The sequence below is a fragment of the Anneissia japonica genome, unplaced genomic scaffold, assembly GCF_011630105.1.
Source record: "Anneissia japonica isolate Jap-2015-1 unplaced genomic scaffold, ASM1163010v1 scaffold4479_len244543_cov124, whole genome shotgun sequence".
Classification (NCBI taxonomy): Eukaryota; Metazoa; Echinodermata; class Crinoidea; order Comatulida; family Comatulidae; genus Anneissia; species Anneissia japonica.
Window position 1 is genome coordinate 91,178 of NW_022752934.1, and position 19,123 is coordinate 110,300.

The following is a 19,123-nucleotide window of genomic DNA, read 5'->3' on the forward strand; positions in this document are numbered from 1 at the left end:
ATATATCATGATTCAAAACATAAATTACATCATACATTATCATTTTGTTTTTTAATTATGAATTTATAAGTTGTATTTTCCCTATTCAAGAAAGGAATACATAGTGAGTGGACCAAGCCGAACTCTGTCTGGCAAGTATAAGTTATTTTTTTCAATTAATATTTTATTCATTTATTCAGTTCATTAATTTATTTATTTAATCATTCATTCAGATTCCAATTTAATTTAATAAATTCTGATTTCAATCCAGGTCATTAAATTAATTTATTCAAGTCCATTCCAAACAATTGCAAGCCATTCCATTCTATTCCTCAATTAAATTTATATCATAATGCATTCAAAGTAGTCTAGATTGTATACTCATTCATTCATTTCTAGTTTAATTGTTGAAATATGTAACACAACACATGATGTTACAATTAAATTAATCAAATAAATACATTCACATTATTTTATTAAACCAAATCACTATTAATAACAAGATTATTACAGAGAAATTGATTAATCTGTAATTAACTATCTGACATAATTTTTTTTTAATTTTTAAGAGACAAAGAAAATATAAATAAACTTCAATAATTGATGAAAAAAATAACAAATTTATCACTAAAAAAAAAACAAAACAAATATCAGCAAACATATTAATTTCTGTAAACTTCATTAGATATTCAAATTAATTTCATGGTCTAGTTACACTGTTTAAATGGCAGATATTACTTGAAAACTCATTAAAAAACCCCCAAAGCTAAGCTAAATTTTGATGTTTAATTAAACTGTTTACTATAGTGTACGAAGAGTAATCTTTTCATATTTTCCTAATAAAGAAACTAGTAATCTTCTTGAACTGAAATCCTTGATAATAGAACCTGGTTATATGATAATAGAACATGAGTTCTATTATCAAGGATTTCAGTTCAAGAAGGTTACCAGTTTCTTTATTCAGAAAATATGAAAAGATTACTCTTCGTTTAAACAAAGCCGATTTGGATTTTAATTTTTTACATAATTGCAAGGCATTCGGAGTTTTTCCTAAATTAAAATATTTTTTTTAATTTAAATTTATATATATATTGCAGACAAGCAATTTAACATGGAAGTTATACAGCAGTCTGGTGGCTCTTTGTGTGTCTGCTACCAACATCCTGTTCAGAAGTCTGATGAGTCTAGGCCTAGATCTGCATCAGATTATCCTTCTGTCAGGCTAGACACGCCATCTTCATCCAGTGAGAAAGATACAGATGACGACTGCCCAAAGGACTTGGGCCTAGTTGTTCGCTCAAAGTCATTTGATGAAAGGCAAGGAAGCAGGGAACTGGTTGATATGAAGTACTCCATCTTGGTGGTGCATCATGGGTTGATTATCAATGCAAAGGTCCCGGCTGTTTCTAGGACTGTGGCTGAATCCACACGTCTTTATTTCTCGTCATTAGGTGATTTTAATACTAATGGCTAATATTTATGTAAAATATCCTGTAAGATCATACCATAGATTTACAAATAGTACATTACGCTTCTGTTCAGGCATTTTCAACAGACATAACAATAATAAATTTATTGAGGATAAAAAAAAATAAATAAATAATAATATCATAGAATTTCATTATTAGAAAGATTAGTAAGAAAGAATTGCATAGGCCTAAAGTAGTAAACTTTTTTTCATAAATTTTCATGTTTGTATTTCTTTATAGATGGTTACATTTTGGTTTATGCTCCACGATTGCTTTCTCACTTAGTCAATGTCACTCCTGAAATAAACCCTTGTCTCCATATTGCGCTGCATGGTAACACAGTAACAGATACACCAATCAGGAACGGACATGTGCCGTCAAACTCACAGAACCTAACCCACTTAATGAGAGAGAGGACGGCCAGTTTAAATGGTAAGATCTGCATACATTATATTAATCTGGTCTTCCATTAGCGAATTTATTTGTACGAACCGTTGTTTCTTTATTTCAGTCATTATTATCCTTTATTATTATTGTTATAATGTAGAAAGACTGATCTTCTGATATTTTTTTTTCTATATTCAAGGTGACTGTGTTTTCAATAACCAATCAGGGAAAGCGTTTAAAATAACTATCTGTAAAGAAAGCTTAGTTCAGACGTTTATGGAGCACACAAGTCTCTCACAACGTCTCGCTATCATTCATTTTCTAATTTTACATCTGAAGGACCCAGCTTTGACAAAAAAGGTAAGTAATTGTAGAAAAAATGCTAACATTTTTTTTTTCTTTCTTGCTAATATAAACCATAGGCAAGCGTGCCGTTCAAACCAGCGCCGATATTATGGCTGTAGCTTGTGGTGCCCCCGCAAACCCCTTGGTTTTTTAACTCGCCAAGTTTTTTTTAGGTTTAATACCACTATGCAACTGTAAAGAAAATTGCAATATGCAGTAATATCAGAACTAGTACAAGTAAAAGATACTATACCTGGTACTATGCAGTACCAGAACCAACCAATATATACTGTACCTTGTACCAGAACCAGTATACAAGTACCAGTACCAGAAACAGTAAATACATACCTGGTACTACAGCAGTACCAGAACCATGTAAATACATAGCTGGTACCAGTACCTGAACCAGTAAATACATAATGGTATGGTATATACATGCTACCCTGGTTGAACCAATATGTGCCAATTTTTTTTTTGGGAACTTACAACTTTTCCACATATTTGTAGGTGATGAAGGTGCTTTGTGATGACATAGGCAGTCCATACATACCCCAGGTATTTGCAGAATATCTGATTGGCTCAACATTCAATGCCGTCAGACGCAGTATGAATAAGGACGCCCTCAAACACCTATCTTTTACATCCACAGAGGTGTTACGTGGTCAAATTGAACATGTGAGTAAATAACAAGTCAATGTACTGCAATGTGTTATTGTATATTCTTCTAATTTTGTTATTATTTGATTCTTTCTCTTCTAAGTGCAAGATATTTGATATTTTGATTTGAATAAAACATGAGGCAAAAGTCCCCATTAGGAGAAGTGGTCCATAGTGAGCTGTCTGATGGTTGAGAGTGAGCTGTCAAGTGGTCCATAGTGAGCTGTCTGATGCTTGAGAGTGAGCTGTCAAATAGAGGGAGCTGTCAGCAGCTCCATAAACTTAACTTTAATTGGTTTTAAGAATGTCCATTGGGAGTTAACAAGAGAGTCCTGCCAGCAACATTTGGGCTACGGTCACACTAGAGTCTCAAGCCTTGCTTGACTCACCGCTGGTGAGATTTTCGTAATGTGACCGCACCTAGATCGACTCGCGCCTGGCGTGACCTCGATCACAATCTACCGATCTCGATCCTGGCTCAGCACCCAGATTGACCCTGGATTGGCCCTGGCATGACCAGGATTGACATTTCCTCGTCGGCTGTCGACCAATCACAGTCGATGACGCCGTTGCGTTTAGATGTTTTTAAATAAAAAACCTGCGAGTATTATAATAAGACGCAATCATCAGTTGTCATTTATAAATGCAGTTATCAATCCGAAACTAGCATCGCCATTACATTCGGGCCTAGGCCTAGATCATCTGATATACTGTCCATTATCATAGGTCTATGATCTACATCAATTATCCTAACCAGCAACGGTAGTAATGCGATTAACGAAGTCGGGTGCATGTGTTCGTATTCGATTCCAAGGAAGTAAAGATCGACCCCAAGAATGTTTCGCGCGCTGGGCCGGTATTTTGATTGTGGCGGCGCTCTAACTTCCTGTTTCGACTTTCCTAATTTGGAGGTCAATCCAACTTAATTCAGCTAGTGTGACCGACCCAGAATTTCGAGCCTGGCTTGAGACTCTAGTGTGACCATAGCCATAGCCTATAGAATGTAAACAAGAAACCATATCACTCACTTCATCTCATGGGCTTCACTGGAAATAAAAAATTTAAGAACCCATCGCTATTCAACAACCAGCAGGATTTATAACCCGGGTTTTTTTCCAAAAGTCTGGTGCCATGGACCATTTCTGTTAATGGCGAAAAATGCAGCATGTACAATAAAGTAATAACAATTTATCACCCACTTTTCTAAAATAATGGAATTCCCATTTTTTTTTTTTTTTTACAATGTATTTATATCCAATGTTTTGCATAACTGGTAGCTGGGCATACAGTGGTTGCTACTGCGTTTTCATTTTTAAACTACAGAACTCCAGATAAGAAAATCAGTATCTTAAACATTCTATTGTTATTCCTTACTCGAGTCAGCATTATCATCTTGTAGTGCTTGGTGTCCCACTACTAAATTTTTAATTTTTTTTTAATTTGCATACTTTTATTCTGTTTGTTATAATACACACAAGTGTTAAAAATTGTCTACTCCCTTGCTTTAAATAACATATTTAATATTTTCATATTTTAAATCCAAATAAATAAATGCAACTACCGTACTCGCGCGAATAACTGCCCCTTTTGAATAAGCGCCCCCCGAATAACCCCCATTCCTAACGTGAAAATTTCCTTTTGAAAAAATTTTCTTTTTAGCAAGTAATCCAATCAATCCTGGACTCTTTTTTAGGTCAATATCAAAATGAGGATATTTCTCTTGGACAGATTAGAGCTCCGATCCCTGGACAGACAGTATATTTCTAACTTTACACTTTTTACATATTTGTCTATCCTCTTTTTCTTTTTCCGACCTTTAACACGTTCTCATCTGAGTTTTCAAGAAAAAATACAGTGATCCTGCCATCCTGCTAATCTCAATTGGCCGATGTATAACAAGCTAACCACTACCCACCACCATTAATTGCATCTGCTATTTTGCTGTTATGTAAATATTCACGCATTCTTGTCATGAGCCATGTTCTCTGGAGGATTATTTTTTCCGCCTAACCACCATTTGTAATGTCTTTTTCATTCAAAAAGTTCCTCTTGAATTTAATAATTTTCCATAAGAATCCCTCGATTTTCATCTATTTCCATAAGCGCCCCCTCAATTTTCACTCTATTTTCATAAGCGCCCCGTTTGAATAAGCGCCCCTCAGAAAGTGCAAAATATATTTTAATCGCCCGGGCGCTTATTTGCGCGAGTACGGTACTGTATTATTATTTCCTTTGATGACAGCTAAAGTTGCATTGTTTTTTGGACGCAAAGAACTTTTTTTATTTATTGAACTATCGAAAAACAGATGGAATTATTTTTTACGTATTAAATAAAATATTTTCCCTACTGTTTTTGGAATAAAGAGTGGTGGAAGAAGGATTGCTGCTGCATTCATGTACACCAAGTGTCCGGCTGTTTTTGATGCATTTTTTTACAAGGTCAGCAAAAGTTTCCTATTGCTTTTCTTTAAAATTGGCAATATCTCTACATTGAAGTGTGATTTCTTTATAGTAAAGTTAATCCTTACCAAGCCGCTAGGGCTCTTGAGGCTGGCACTTATCCCCAGTTTCTGTAGCTTTAAGGCCTGTTTATAGAGTACTACAGTGCTACATCACGTTATAACGTGATACTACTGCATTGCTATCGTTGCAAAGTGCGTTCAACCGGACGTCATTTTTTCCACTGACGAACAATTGATCCCAATTTCTAATGTAAATATTAAGATGTTTTATCCTACTTTTTCTTTGTAAATTTTAATTGATATTAAATGTGTGTTCAATAACTAATATAATGCGAGCTTTTGTGTTTTTAGTTCATTTTGATAGTAAAATATTAGATATTAAAATGCCAATTCCATAAAGCCTATGAAGTCATTCAGGCGTAATGAATTGTAGCCAGTATCTGTTGACAACAGAGAGCGCCGTCTGGCATCGTGATGACTGTGGTACTCAATACTTGATAAAATGCTAAAAACCACTTGTTCATATAGAAAATTAAAGAAACAAGAGAAGTTTTCACTCAAGCACGATTCGACTTTCTCAAATCAAATCAAATGACGTCATAATCATGGGAAAATGATAAATCGTTATTAACAAGTCGTGCAGGTGTAAGAACTTTTACTTACTTTTTTTTTCTGTATGAACAATTGCTTTTTAGCTGTTTATCATTATCGTTGCTAGTATAACAGGCCTTCAAGCAAATCTGAGTTGATTTGTGTTTTACCATTGCATCTATTATTGTTGAATTGAGGAATGAAAGATGTTGTGTTGTATTGCATTGTGTTGTAAACCAGATGAAATTGTTTACAATTACGGTAATGTAAACTTCATGTGATTTAGCTTTCCTTTTCAAAATAAAGAGTATTTCAGCCACCAGGGCAATGGACCAATGCAAAGAATAAAATTAATTAGTTTTATGAAATAATAGCATATTGTTAAATGTTAAACAATTTCTCTAACATTTCAAACTTATATAAAAAAATGTTTATTGGAGTATGTCTGATAATTCTAGGCTGACAGAAAGGAACGTAGGCAGAGTCAGGTTGGAGTTAACGTCACTCAGTGGGAGAGCATTTATCAATTAGTGCAGTCATTGCAGAAGGGAAAACAGAAGCATCAACAGCAACGCTTTGACTCAACCTCACTTAAGGCTGTGTTAATGTATGACGATTTATCTACACAAACACCAAAGGTATTGTTATCATTGTTCTTATAATCACTTTTCACTCACATTGTTCTTATATGTTTACTTGACATAATATAATTCAAGCATTGTATTTTTTTTATTTATTTCTCTATTGCATCAAACTAAAAAACATCAATAAAATTTAAAATGCAACATTTTATAACTTAAAATGTAATATATAAATCAAAATTAAGAAATAATAATAAATATCAATAAAGCAATACATGAATAATAGTAAAGACCAAAAAAAAAAAACACTGGCCAGAAATTGTTGCCATGTCAAAGGGTAACAACTTTACTTTGGCCAGCTTGTATCATTGTTCCCACTTGGATTCGAATATGCAGTAAGTTTTATTGACCCTTTTGCTAAATGCTCAGCTGTATTGTAGGATGTTGTGAATACTTGATCAGTGTAGTTGTGGAGGCATCCTGTACAAAGTTCAGTACTGTGTGTTGTAGTATCACAGGCTACTGAAAGATTTATTATTATTTTTAATCTAATATATATTACTTTTTTTTATTCCCAACAAATTGATTATAAATCACTGCCCACCTTTCCAAATTATAGCCTGGTTTGTTCTTGTTTTTGTTCACTGGTTGTTCAATTTTCCTTGTTAATTATATATTATTTTCTAACATTCAAAACTGATTCTGATAAAATATTTAAATAATATATTGAAATATTGAAAACTTGAGTGCATAATTTAATCAATTATTATTTATTCATTAAAAAGCTAAATGTAAACCAATAGAAACAAATTTTGCACAAGATCGAAAATTTACTGTATTCACTGGTCGGTGGCAGTTTCAAACCATAAACATAACAATGTAATTCAGTGTAGTGTTTACCGAGGCATAAATGACCTCAGCCTACAGCATCGTCCTGTACGTACTGTAGGTCACAGTACTTTACCAAAAGGGGTGTCCTGTTCAAAAGCCAAAATAATCACTAAATTTAAGTGTTGTAAAACAATTTATTGATTGACATTCAGTATATACAATTTCTTCATTTTAAACTCTATCAGGTATTTGAAACCCTGATAAATTTATTAAAAAACACTATTAATGTATGCTCCAAAAATCTCAGTTTCTCAGAAATAGAATTGTGAAACAAGCCTATACATGGGTGCAACGGCCAACTCTTGGGTTTCACCATTATTCTACAAATGTAAATTGGCCGTATCTGGACAAAATGTATCTTAACATCATTGTCATCTTCATAATATTCTTTAACTAACCATCTATTTTCAAACATTTATTATCAAACTATATCGCACTACTGTATATTTTGCATATAGATACAGCCAATTTTCACGGTCCAAACACGCATTGATGTGGGGTCCTATCTAATTGCATAGGCTTTGATTGTACATTTAATTGCAAACGTAACAAAACCACAAAATTAAATAGTCTGTGGAAAGCATACATTATGTCCAAAACATTTTATTTTAACATATTTACATCTTTTGTAGGCAACAAAATAGTCGTCTATTTGCCCTTACCCCAAAAACAAATGTGTTAGATATGAGTGTTGTAATACAAGCTATTGGCTTAAAAATGGGATAAACTCAACTATTCATACTAATAATCTAAAGACCTGTTTATACTTGCAACGATAACGATAAAAAGCTATTGTTCATATAGAAAATAAAATCGGTAAGAAAAGTTTTCCCACTAGCATGAGTCCATAACGATTTATCATGTATACAATACAAAAATATTTTTGTAAATCAAATCAAATGGCGTTTAATATCATGGAAAATCGATAAAATCGTAGTGGTATCAATGAATTTATCGCTTTCCAATGATTATGATGTCATTTGATTTGACTTGTGAAAATATTGTTTTATCGTATACACATTCGAATCGTGCTAGTGCGAAAACTTTTCTTCTTTCTTTTATTTTCTATGAACAATTGCTTTTTATCCTTATTGTTATGGTTGCAAGTATAAACATGCCTTTATAGTCTCAAGCGTAGAAAACAATTCAGTCTGTGGAAACCTCCTACAATTATTATTTTAAAATATAACATATTAAAGTATACAGATATGTGTTAAGCTTTTGAGAACTTCTGTATACCAATAAAATGGGACCAGTGACCTATGACAAAAATAAGCCTCACAAACACCTGTTTTAAGGAATGTTTGCAGCATTTCGCCGCACGGTCCCCAAACAATATAACAATCAACTGGTACAGCGGTGTTTTACATGGATATTGCTATTGCGGCCATCCCTTGTTTATTGCTTAAAAGATCATCATAATTTCCTGTAAGCTATACTAAATTGATTGGAAATTAAACTTGAAATTTTTGCCTTAATGGTTTGCTAATGCTGTAAAGGATACTGGCTGCAAACATTGAGATTTTTCGACAAATGTTAGGCCTCCTGCACATCTACAGCATTAGTTATGCGTGATGGGCTTCGACCTGCGATCTACTGTGCGATGTTAGGGCTAGCTAAGGTTTACGAAGCATCACTTAAATTTCAAAGCATACAATCCTTTGAGAACGCTAGGATAAGTAAATAAAAGGCAGAACGATTGTACTGCCTTTCCTATCCATTTATTTCTCAACTTTACAGTGGGTGGTTGTTTTCGAAACCATAACATTATCTTTCCTATACTATCGCACTATAATGTTTATTCATGTATACATACCCAAGTTAAGTCACATGACCAGCTGTAAACAAGCATCTATTACATAATATGAGAAAGGTCACAAATTAAACAAGTAACAGATTTAACACTTACTAAAGTTGGCTGGGATTGTTGAACACAGCTCAAAAGCTTATTAACCTATTCTTATTAAATAATACAGATACAGTTGAACTTGCGAAAGTCGATTTCAAAATGCCATTGAAATATTGTTTGACTTACAGATTACACAACAACTTAGCATGTAAAATAAGATCGACTTAAAAATTATTCAACTTAGTCAACTTGTTTAACTGTATACAGTGAAATAAATATAATTTGTCAATTACATGGGTAGACAAATATTAATGAAATTAAATTAAATTATTATCTCATAATAACGTTTGTTCGTTCGTTCATTCGTGTGACTCCATAATCAGTGGAGCTACACAGGTCTTAACGTAGTTTCCTTAATAGCAGATAGTCGCGTATAATGAATTCTAGTTGCTGTTATCAGTTGACTGATAAGACTACAAATTGAAATACATATGATTATTGTAAATTCCAGATTAATCACAATATTATGAGAAAATACAGTCTTCAATGGGAAAAAATACAAATACAGTAATATTTTTTATATTTCAATATTTTATTGTCCAATATATAAAAATATACATTTGTTTTTACACTGCAACATGTAACTCTGAAAAGAGAGAGAGAGACATTTTGAAGATTCAATCTATTTGATCATTCTTAAGAATCATGATGAGAAAACTTAATCTATCTACATATAATTACAGTGTAAAAAGCAAACTTAAAACGGTCTTTAAATGAGGAAATTAAGGAACCACAGTGATTTAGAAATAGGCTGTTTATTTAATGAAGACAATATAAAATCATTAAAATAAGGATATTAAGAGAGGGGTGAGACTTTAGTGTAATTTGGTAGTGCTGTATATCGCAAAAACATCCATGCTGTAATTCAATATCTATTGGCTAGGCTAAAACTACTGCTAGGTGCATCACATCGTCTGCAGAAACCCCAGTGATTTAGAAATAGGCTGTTTGTTTATTAAAGACAATGTAAAATTAAATCATTAAGCAGTACAGTATACAAGATCTGTTGTTTCAATTACATTTATGTAGATTTTGCATTTATTTGCATTTAAAATTATCCTTTTAATTTCTTGTATTTTATTGTCAAAGTCAAAAATTAATTTTATCATCAATCATACACTAAGGTAACATTGAAAATTGTCTTGTACACAGTACAAAATGTAAAAAACATGCATGATAACATAAAAAGATAAACAGGTATTGTTACAAATTCTTTATTAATTACAATACAATGACATTAGAATATGAAATTGTATATATTTATTGATTTTAGAGGGGCAGAATACATCAAGTGCACCCCTTGACAACAAAACAATCGAGGGCAACATATTATATTTTAATAATTAAATATTTTTATTGTTTTGTCACCTTGGTTTGCTACTGCAACTCTTCGTGGGTAATATGAAATGACTGATAATCCAAGTGGAGTTTCAATTCCATCTTCTTGTTTATCAATTCTTTTAATGAAATTTCCATCACTACTGAACAGCTGTATTTTGTGGTCACTTGATATAATAATGTTGTCATCCTGATCAACTACTACTCCACGTGGTTTTATCACCTTCCCATTCTCATCACCTGCTTTGACAAGGACTTTCATGAACCGTCCCTCATTATCAAATAGTTGTACTCTGTTGTTGTGAAAATCCAATATAATAATATTTCTTTGATTAGTAAGAGAAAAATCACTAACTCCATTGATTTGGCCTTCTTGATCGTCATTAGTCCCTATGCTCCTGATCTTTTGTCCGCTGTCAATGTTGAATAGCAACACATTTGACCTAAGTCCTACATACACAATATTTGATGCCTCATCCACATGAATACCAAATGGTTCATTCAATTCCACCTTATTAATGAATTTAATCACTTGGCCATTCATATTACATATTGTGATGCATTTGTTTCCCCAGTTATTGAATGCTATGTTACCATTTTTCATTTTGTACATATTGTAAACTTCCACACCTGCTGGTAGTGTAACATTACCAATACATTCTCCTGATTGCTTGTACTTCAGCATTTTATTTGTTTGACATGAAACCAGTAAGCAATCATCTTCACACTTAACTATATCTTTAATAACATATGTGTTTATTTTAATGGTATTTACTATTCCTTCCTTCTCTACATTGATTGTCACCGGTGACTGCTTAATTGGTTCGCAATCAGCAGTCACATCTAGTTTGCAAATACCAGGACTTGTACATTTACCTGTCACAAAATAATCTCCATTGTCATCTTCATCAACTTCAGTGTTGGAGGTTTCTCCTGTAGGCTGTGTCCATGTTGCCTTCAGTTGATTTGCCTGTATTTCACATTCATCTGTTTTTATTATTTTGACAACAATTGTTTGATCTTGGGTTACAGATTCCATTCCTTGTAACTGTAAACAGTCTGCTGCCCTCACAAATAGTGTAACATTTCCAATAATATTATTGCATTGTTGTAATGAAGCAATTTGAGGCTCATTTATTTGAAATTTAATTTCTGTGTTATCCCTTGGCTTTGTTTTTGGCAGTTTTTTTATTCTGTCATTCATTGCTGTAATTACTGTTTCACTTGATTGCAGGGCTGTTGCTTCATCACTCTTCAATAACTGATTAAGCAAACTAATTTTTTTATTTAAATCAGATATTGTTGTCTTCAATTCACTAATTTGTACATCAACTGCCTTCTTTTTCTCTTTATAGATTGTCTCTACCTCATTTTTCATTTTGTCTCCATTCTCCTTCATTTTCTTGACCATTACTTGCACATGATTATCAATATCTCTCAAACTTGTATCTTTACTTTTTTCTAAGTTCGTAGCATACTGAATGACAGCCTTTAACCCATCTTGCAATTGGTTTTCACATTTATAAGCAGCTTCCTCCAATTTTTTAGACGTTTCTTTAAATGATTGGAATGCTTCTGAAATATTAATTGGTTTGTGCTTTCCTTCCTGCTCCTTGTGATCCATAACTGTACAATTTATACAGATTGGAGTTTTACAATCTGCGCAGTAAAACTCGAAAGGTTTGTTATGAACCGAACACAGCGGTGGATGTAAAGCAGCAAAGTCTTGTGGAGTCATAGATCGCACATCCTCCACTGTATGCAGCTTGTGATTTGCTAACAGAGGAAGTATTTTGTGATGGTTACTACAAGTAGAGCACAAGTAATGTCTGCATTCCTGGCAGTAGTATTTTGCCTGCCCTTTAGCACAAACGCATTTCATCTGATCTCTTTTGGAAATGTGTTCAATAGTTTCCAATAAGTTATTCACAAATGTATTTGGTGGAAGCTTCTTAAGTCCGCCCTCGGGAATGGCATATGAACTTGAGCAGGTTGGACATGTTAACTTACCCTTTACCTTAACCCAGTCTTCCAGACATGCCAAACAGAAACTATGGGAGCAGTTGAGGGATTTAGGGTTCTGAAGTCTCTTAAAGCAAATAGTACACTCCAGGACCTTCTCATCAACAGTTTCCAGAAACTGATTCAATTCACTGGTAGCCATCTTGAACTATTCCTGTCAACAATAATATTTTGAAGTTGAAAATTAATATTGATTAAATTTCATATTTTCATAATTTTTGAATATTTTTCTTATCTATAATATTTATAATAAATATTACAACATACCGGACCACCTTGTAAGGTCTGGTACCTTTTTGCAATAAGTTTTAAATTAATGTAAATAACTACTCATTACTAATATTTGATATAATAATATAATTTATAATAATAATGATATAAATAATATAAATAATATATAAATAATTATATAAAATAATTAAAATAGTAAAATATTAGTAATACTGTAATATAGTAATAATATAATGACAGAATTACTGTATTTCATATTATTAATTATTTTTACTAGTCAGGCAGGAACAGACAGGTTTTTGTCAGTGAAATTTATTTAAATATATTTTTTTGTAAATATTGAAAGCACATTATTATAAATGATATTTAAGTTAAACTTTTTGTCACTGAACACTAAATCTATTCAAACATACACTGACTTCTTCTGATGCCCATGAGAGTAGAGTTAGTATGTTACACAGAATAATTGATATGATAACAGCTACCAAATTAACGTTGAATATGGATGGAAGGTGTCGGTGCACAATAGCTGTTTATTAAATCGATTATGGGACGTGTTTAAAAAAGAAAAAACACAATATTTTAGCAAACTCTGATAATTTTGCAATTATACTGCCGTTTGTCTGTTATTGATGATGCTGTTTTTTTGTGTAGTAGATGGTAGACTGGAGCAAGTCATTGACTGGGAAGACCTAGCCCAAGTGTAGTTGTTATACCAGGGCCTCTACTTTACCTTTTGCTTGTTGTTAATTTAGCAGGTGACTTTGCATTTTCCTGTTTTTCAATTGCAAAATTTTTGTATTAAAAATAAATGTTACCTTTTAAATTAAATGTATCCTGCATTTCAAGCAATTAGATAAACACATACAATTTATGTAGATGAATTATTAAGGTTTCCCAGGTAGGACCACGCCCAACCCCCCACCCCACCCCATAATATCGTGCAAGTTAAAACAACAATACAGTATTTGGTAAATTTTTATATGATTTCATTTCAAACAGAATGATAATAGAAAAATTTTAATAAATGTAAATTATCAAAAATAGTTCAAAACATGTTTATAAAGCCAGATTATTCATGCCCTAGCTAGATAGGCTACCCAGCTGTAATTCTTTGCTAGCTTTCCTGAATACTGCATACCTTTGCATCCATGACAATTTTTTTGAAAAATGTTTCTGAATCGTTATCTACACTAGATCTTAAAAACTCGAATATAATTTTACCTGTTACTGTTGTCTTGGCTTTTCTATGTGGAGCTTTAAGGAAGTGGGTTTTTCCGAGGTTCTGTATTTAATCATGTGACCTGGCATTGTCTGGGTCATTGTGTAGTCTAGCATGACTTGATTAGTCATGCGTAGATGAACCAGCAGAGGTGATTCTGCTATGATATGACATTATTATTATTATTATTATTATTATTATTATTATTATTATTATTATTATATTGTTATTATTATTATTATTATTATTACCACCTCCACCAATTATTAATTAAATTTTAAAGGTTCATGGTCAAAGGTTAAGGTCACAACGTAAAACAATTTAAAAAGATTTATTTGTCTACAGCCCATAGTTTTATTCACAAACTTGTCAAACTTGCTCACAATGTTTCATGACGAAAGATCTCTCATTACCTCCGCCAACGAAGTTGGGAGGATGTTATGTTTTTTCCCCTGTTTATTTATTTATTTATTTGTCTGTTGGCATAGTTTTTGTGAACAGCCCATAGTTTTTATAAGAAATGCGTCAAACTTGACCACAATGTTCCTTTACTTAAGATCTAGAGCTGATTAATTTTTTTAAGTTTCAGGGTCAAAGTTCAAGGTCAATCAATTAAAAACTTGTTTTAATTATTTGTCTTTGCATTTGTCAAAGTTGTTCACAGTGTTCCATGACCGAAGATCTCAAAGTATTTGAATCCATGGAAGGTAAGGTTTGAAGGTCAAGGTCACAATCAACAAAAACAATAAAACACTTTTTATCAGAAATTTTTCAAACTTGGCTACAATCTTCCTTCTGAAATTTGAAAGTGCTGAATTTTGAAGGGTCAGGGTGGAAAGGTCAAGGACACAATAACTGTTTGTCATAGAGGTGTGAGTGTGCTTACAGGCTTGCCGGTAAAGTGTAAACAAACATGACCATTAATTTCATAGTGGTATGTGTGAAAACAGTTTAGTGTAGTGGTTAGAAGAGTGTGTTCCACACTACCAGCCCTGGGTTCAAATCCCAAGTAGTCTACTTGCTTTTTTTCCCCCATTATTTCTTTCATGGTAGGGAGGTTTTCCTTTCTTTTTTTTTCTCTCGTCGAACATGAAAAACAGCAAAACAGAAGAAGAAACAACAGACACCAAAATTGCATACTAAAAATTATGTAATTCTTCTATAGAAGAGCTATCTGTGTACAATAGCTGTTTATATATCGATTATGGGACGTGTTTAAAAGAGAAAAAACACAATATGTTATCAAACTCTGATAATTTTGCGATTATACTGCCGTTTGTCTGCTATTGATGATGCTGTTTTTTTGTGCAGTAGATGGTAGACTGGAGCAAGTCATTGACTGGTTAGACCTAGCCAAAGTGTAGTTGTTATACCAGGGCCTCTACTTTACCTTTTGCTTGTTGTTAATTTAGCAGGTGGCTTTGCATTTTCCTGTTATTCAATTTGCAAATTTTTGTATTAAAAATAAATCATTTACCTGTCAAGTATCCTGCATTTGAAGCAGTTAGAAAAACACATACAATTTATGTAGATGACTTATTGATGTTTCCTAGGTAGGACCACACTCAATTTCTCCCTAGCAAGATAGGCTACCCAGCTGCCTCTTGTATTGGGCCATCTTTGCTAGATTTTTCTGAATACTGCATACCGTTGCAGCCATAACAATTTTGTTGAAATGTTTCTAAACCGTTACCAAAGTTATTTATTGAACCACTATCTAAACTAGACCTGAAAAATTTGAATTAATCTAACCTGTTTACAGTTGTCTTCTGACTTTTCTATGTGCTCTTTAAGGAAGTGGGTTTTTCCCATGTTCTGTATTTAATCATGCGACCTGACATTGTCCGGGTCATTGTGCAGTTAAGCATGACTTGATTAGTCATGCATAGATGAACCAGCAGTGCTGATTCTGCTATAATATATTCCATTATTATTATTATTATTATTATTATTATTATTATTATTATTATTACTACTCACACATACTTGAACTTTAACCGGTGCTGCAGACTTGATAAAATGAGAGTTGCAATTCTAAAGCATCCAATCTAAAATAAAAACATACACACAAAGTTATTCTAACTTTTAAAGTGCATTGAGTATTGATTTTTTGAAAATTTATTTAAAAAATTCTGTACAGCGCCAGTGATCATTTTAATTGGATATTTTTTTATTATTTTTAATACTATCTGTAATTTTGTTAATTAGGTTTTGTGTAGCACATGTATACTGTATCGACTACCTATAAACTCACTGCTTATATTGCTATTGTTCCTGGTGATATAATCTACAGTAGGCCTACTGTACACAATTTACAAATTCTCCTCCTTTCAATCAGTGGTGGCGCCAGAATTTGCACAAGGGGGACCTGTTTTTCTCGACAAAGAAAATGTGGGCGTGTCGCTCAAAATTTCTCAAAAGTGTTCCAGGGGCGAAGCACCCGAAAAAATTATGACAATAGGGGTTTCTAATGAAATTTTATTTAGAAAAGGGAAGGTGTATGGAAACAGAAGTGTTTCAAGAATGACTTAGCTACATGTACATATTTCGGCAGGAACGTAAAATTAGCAATTTTAATAACTCTGTGGTTATACTAACTCATTAGATGATCTCTGTTAATCAGCACTTGGCTGGATAGACTACCTACCACCTTTACAAGTCATTAAGCACACAAACCTTTAGTATTATAACCACAAAACAAAATTACATTTTGTGATTGCTTATAAATACAAAAAGACAAACGTTATAATATTATTAATACAAAATATTATAACCTACTACATTACCTTAGAGACGAGACCCGTTACTGTTACAAGTTGCTGAGCTAAAGTTCTATGTACGCGGAATTACTCAATAACTGTGTTTTTTCCACTGAGTTTTATCTTATATGTTAGCTGACAGTTATTTACATAATGGCGTTACTTGATCTTCAGAAAGATGGCAATGAGAGATTGTTATTATTATCCCAAACCAACAAACTAATCAAAGCAGTACTGTACAGATTTTAACTAAATATAAAAAAACACAATAAAAAATTCACCAGTAAATGTCAACAAAACATGTTCGGTATCTGGAAAAGCCAAACCTACAACATAATATATTCACTACTGTAGATCACTGTGCTTGGTGGTTAGTGTTGAATTTGATTGCTAAGTTGCAGCTGCAATGTTTTTATTTCGATTGAGTTTTCTGATGGGGAACATCTACCAAAATAGCTTTGCTTGTACATAGTAATCGAATTCAACGCTAGTAGCCACTATCACAATCTTGGTGGTTTAGTGGTAATGATACCACACTATTTTTCTGACAGTTGTGGGTTCAAATCCCACCCGAATCCCTTTGCAAGATTGCTTTGGGGATTATTATTGTTTTCTATATTATGTTTTAAAATGGTGTAAGTAAATACCACTCACTTAAAAGTGATTCCAATATAAATCTTATTGTCAATATATCGTCATTATTATTCTTGTTGTTACTGTAATTAATATAGAATATTACAGTAATTAATACTTTAGCCTTTATCAGTATTTTATTACAAGTGATGAACTTTAAATTCATTTTATATTCTTAATATGATATTATTGTAATTAGGAATATTATACAATAACATGATAGCATTCCTGTGATAAGTAGATGTAGTATTCAACGCTTTACTTCAAAAATTCTTTATTGTTCATGTTATTTTTCTTCCAATAATGATGTAGTTTGAAAGATCCAACTCAGTCAGCTACACACCAGAATTCACACGGTCACCCTCAATTATGCAAAAAGTCCGACAGACCGCTAAGAGGGCGCTGTCACCAACATTGAAGAGGAAGACTGGCGTCAGGAATCCTTCTATATTCTACGACTCAGAATCATCAGCTACAGAAATAGACAAGAACTCAAACAGGCTGCAGCAATTGGTAAGTATTGCTGCACTGAATTTGATAAGCCAAGTGGAGCAATTTATTACAATTAATGTGCAGGGACGGATCCAGAATTTGAAAGAGGGGGGTTAAAAATATTTCTAATAAAACCCCAAAAGACAGGGGGGGGGGGGAATTTTTATTCCTAGATGGACAGAAATGAGCTTTCCCGACTTCCAAAATTCAAGGTTTTTTTCCTCTTGAAAAAGGTCAGGTAAATTTATCTCTTCCTATAGAGAAAAGAAATCAAAGACATAGGCCATATATTATTATATTCCAACAATATTGAATAGTTGGATACGTAGTTTTTCTTCCATGGATCGATAAATCAATAGGTATGAAGATGCACTTAATTTTCGTGCATAAATTATTCCGTCGTCGAACAAAAAACAGTATTTGTAATTTGAATTGAAGGCCAGTTCAGCTAAGCCTAGTTTGTCCGATCTGCCAACCTATGCCTATAGGTAGGTTAGCATGCGTTTTGTAATCCAGGACCCAGTAGTATTTTGTTACGCTTCTTCACAGAAAGAGGAGGGGCGGGGGGAGTTTCGTCTGAACCCCATTAATCCGCCACTGTCGTGTCATAAAATTTGAACTACAAATCAAAGATCAATGAAAGTGCCTCAGTGAAGCCTTCCTCTACAAGTTTGTTAAAGCAAACCCCTTTGATAAACTAGATCCACCATCTCCCCTGATCAATAAACTTCAATATAATTATGAAATTTACGAATTTCATTCTAGAAGGCTTCACTCTAGAGGAAGTTTCTGCCCTAACAAGTTATTTTTGTGGCCCCTACCAGCCCATCTAAGTGCCCCAGAACCTCAGGCCAGCTGGCTTTTATTGGAAACTCTGTACTCATCCCAAATCAACAATTAATAAATAACGAATACATTTACAAATTGCAATCTAGAATTCTTGAAGAAGTTTTTAACCCCACAAGAGTTTTTTGCATCAGACCCCACCAGCCCACCTAAGTTTCCCATGAACCTCGAGCTCTTTTAGGAAACTCTGTCCTCCTCATTGGCCTGTAGTGTTAATCATTTCAAAAGCATTCACTTATGATTGATCTCATTTTTGTTGATTTTTTAGATGATAAAGAAATTGACATACCATTTTGAACAGCATTTAAC

At 33.1% G+C, this 19,123-nt stretch overlaps 2 protein-coding genes across 7 annotated transcripts in view; one reads left to right on the top strand and one right to left on the bottom strand.

Annotated features, from left to right (window-relative positions):
• The first annotated feature begins 79 nt into the window (after positions 1-79).
• LOC117122478 overlaps positions 80-19,123 on the top strand; it is a 46,222-nt gene continuing 27,178 nt past the window's right edge. Inside the window, exons 1-9 of the mRNA XM_033268063.1 lie at positions 80-131; positions 1,077-1,430; positions 1,689-1,880; positions 2,035-2,195; positions 2,688-2,855; positions 5,202-5,276; positions 6,349-6,528; positions 17,789-17,989; positions 19,083-19,103. Coding sequence (XP_033123954.1) covers positions 1,091-1,430; positions 1,689-1,880; positions 2,035-2,195; positions 2,688-2,855; positions 5,202-5,276; positions 6,349-6,528; positions 17,789-17,989; positions 19,083-19,103 — 1,338 coding nt within the window. The 5' untranslated portion in view covers positions 80-131; positions 1,077-1,090. The remainder of the gene's footprint in view (positions 132-1,076; positions 1,431-1,688; positions 1,881-2,034; positions 2,196-2,687; positions 2,856-5,201; positions 5,277-6,348; positions 6,529-17,788; positions 17,990-19,082; positions 19,104-19,123) is intronic.
• On the bottom strand, positions 10,060-17,072 carry LOC117122481 (protein wech-like). Of its 6 annotated transcripts, none has more exons than XM_033268066.1 (3): positions 16,871-17,072; positions 16,065-16,132; positions 10,060-12,785 (listed from the first exon to the last, which is right to left on the bottom strand). In XM_033268066.1, the coding sequence occupies exon 3, from the start codon at positions 12,771-12,773 to the stop codon at positions 10,608-10,610; it is 2,166 nt and encodes a 721-aa protein (XP_033123957.1). In that variant the 5' UTR covers positions 12,774-12,785; positions 16,065-16,132; positions 16,871-17,072; the 3' UTR covers positions 10,060-10,607. The 6 variants fall into 6 exon arrangements, with proteins under 6 accessions (XP_033123957.1, XP_033123956.1, XP_033123959.1 ...); XM_033268065.1 differs by having other exon boundaries at positions 16,071-16,132; positions 16,871-17,071; XM_033268068.1 differs by lacking the exon at positions 16,871-17,072 and adding an exon at positions 16,339-16,459 and having other exon boundaries at positions 16,071-16,132.

Coding starts and splice junctions, on each gene's coding strand:
- LOC117122481 (XM_033268066.1), bottom strand. CDS start 12,773: ATGGCTACCAGTGAATTGAATCAGTTTCTGGAAACTGTTGATGAGAAG.